Here is a 309-nt window from a genome sequence, read left to right on the forward strand (position 1 = left end):
GGAACATGAATGACAACAGTGTAGTGTGCAGATAAAATTCTTGAGAGATCCATGATTCTCAAAATTACATCTGACTTAAAAGATGAGATCCAGTGGGATTTTGAATGCTATTTCATCTTTCAGTAAACATATTTTGAGAATAGTAGGCTTTAGCCAGTATGGAACATGCATCTCATTTGTTTCCTTATTTTTTTTTTTATTTGCAGTGGAAGCTCTATCACTCAGCACCCTACGAGTGCTGAAGAAGGAACTCGAGAATATTGCTCAGGGTAAGGAGAAAATTAACTTTGTATGCAGTCTGGTTTTAGA

At 35.9% G+C, this 309-nt stretch overlaps 1 protein-coding gene across 1 annotated transcript in view; it reads left to right on the forward strand.

Annotated features, from left to right (window-relative positions):
• The window catches only part of LOC119590461, a 17206-nt gene that overhangs the window by 10953 nt on the left and 5944 nt on the right, over positions 1–309 (forward strand). The window contains exon 5 of the mRNA XM_037939119.1: positions 207–269. Coding sequence (XP_037795047.1) covers positions 207–269 — 63 coding nt within the window. The remainder of the gene's footprint in view (positions 1–206; positions 270–309) is intronic.

The sequence above is a fragment of the Penaeus monodon genome, chromosome 27, assembly GCF_015228065.2.
Source record: "Penaeus monodon isolate SGIC_2016 chromosome 27, NSTDA_Pmon_1, whole genome shotgun sequence".
NCBI classification, from domain to species: Eukaryota; Metazoa; Arthropoda; class Malacostraca; order Decapoda; family Penaeidae; genus Penaeus; species Penaeus monodon.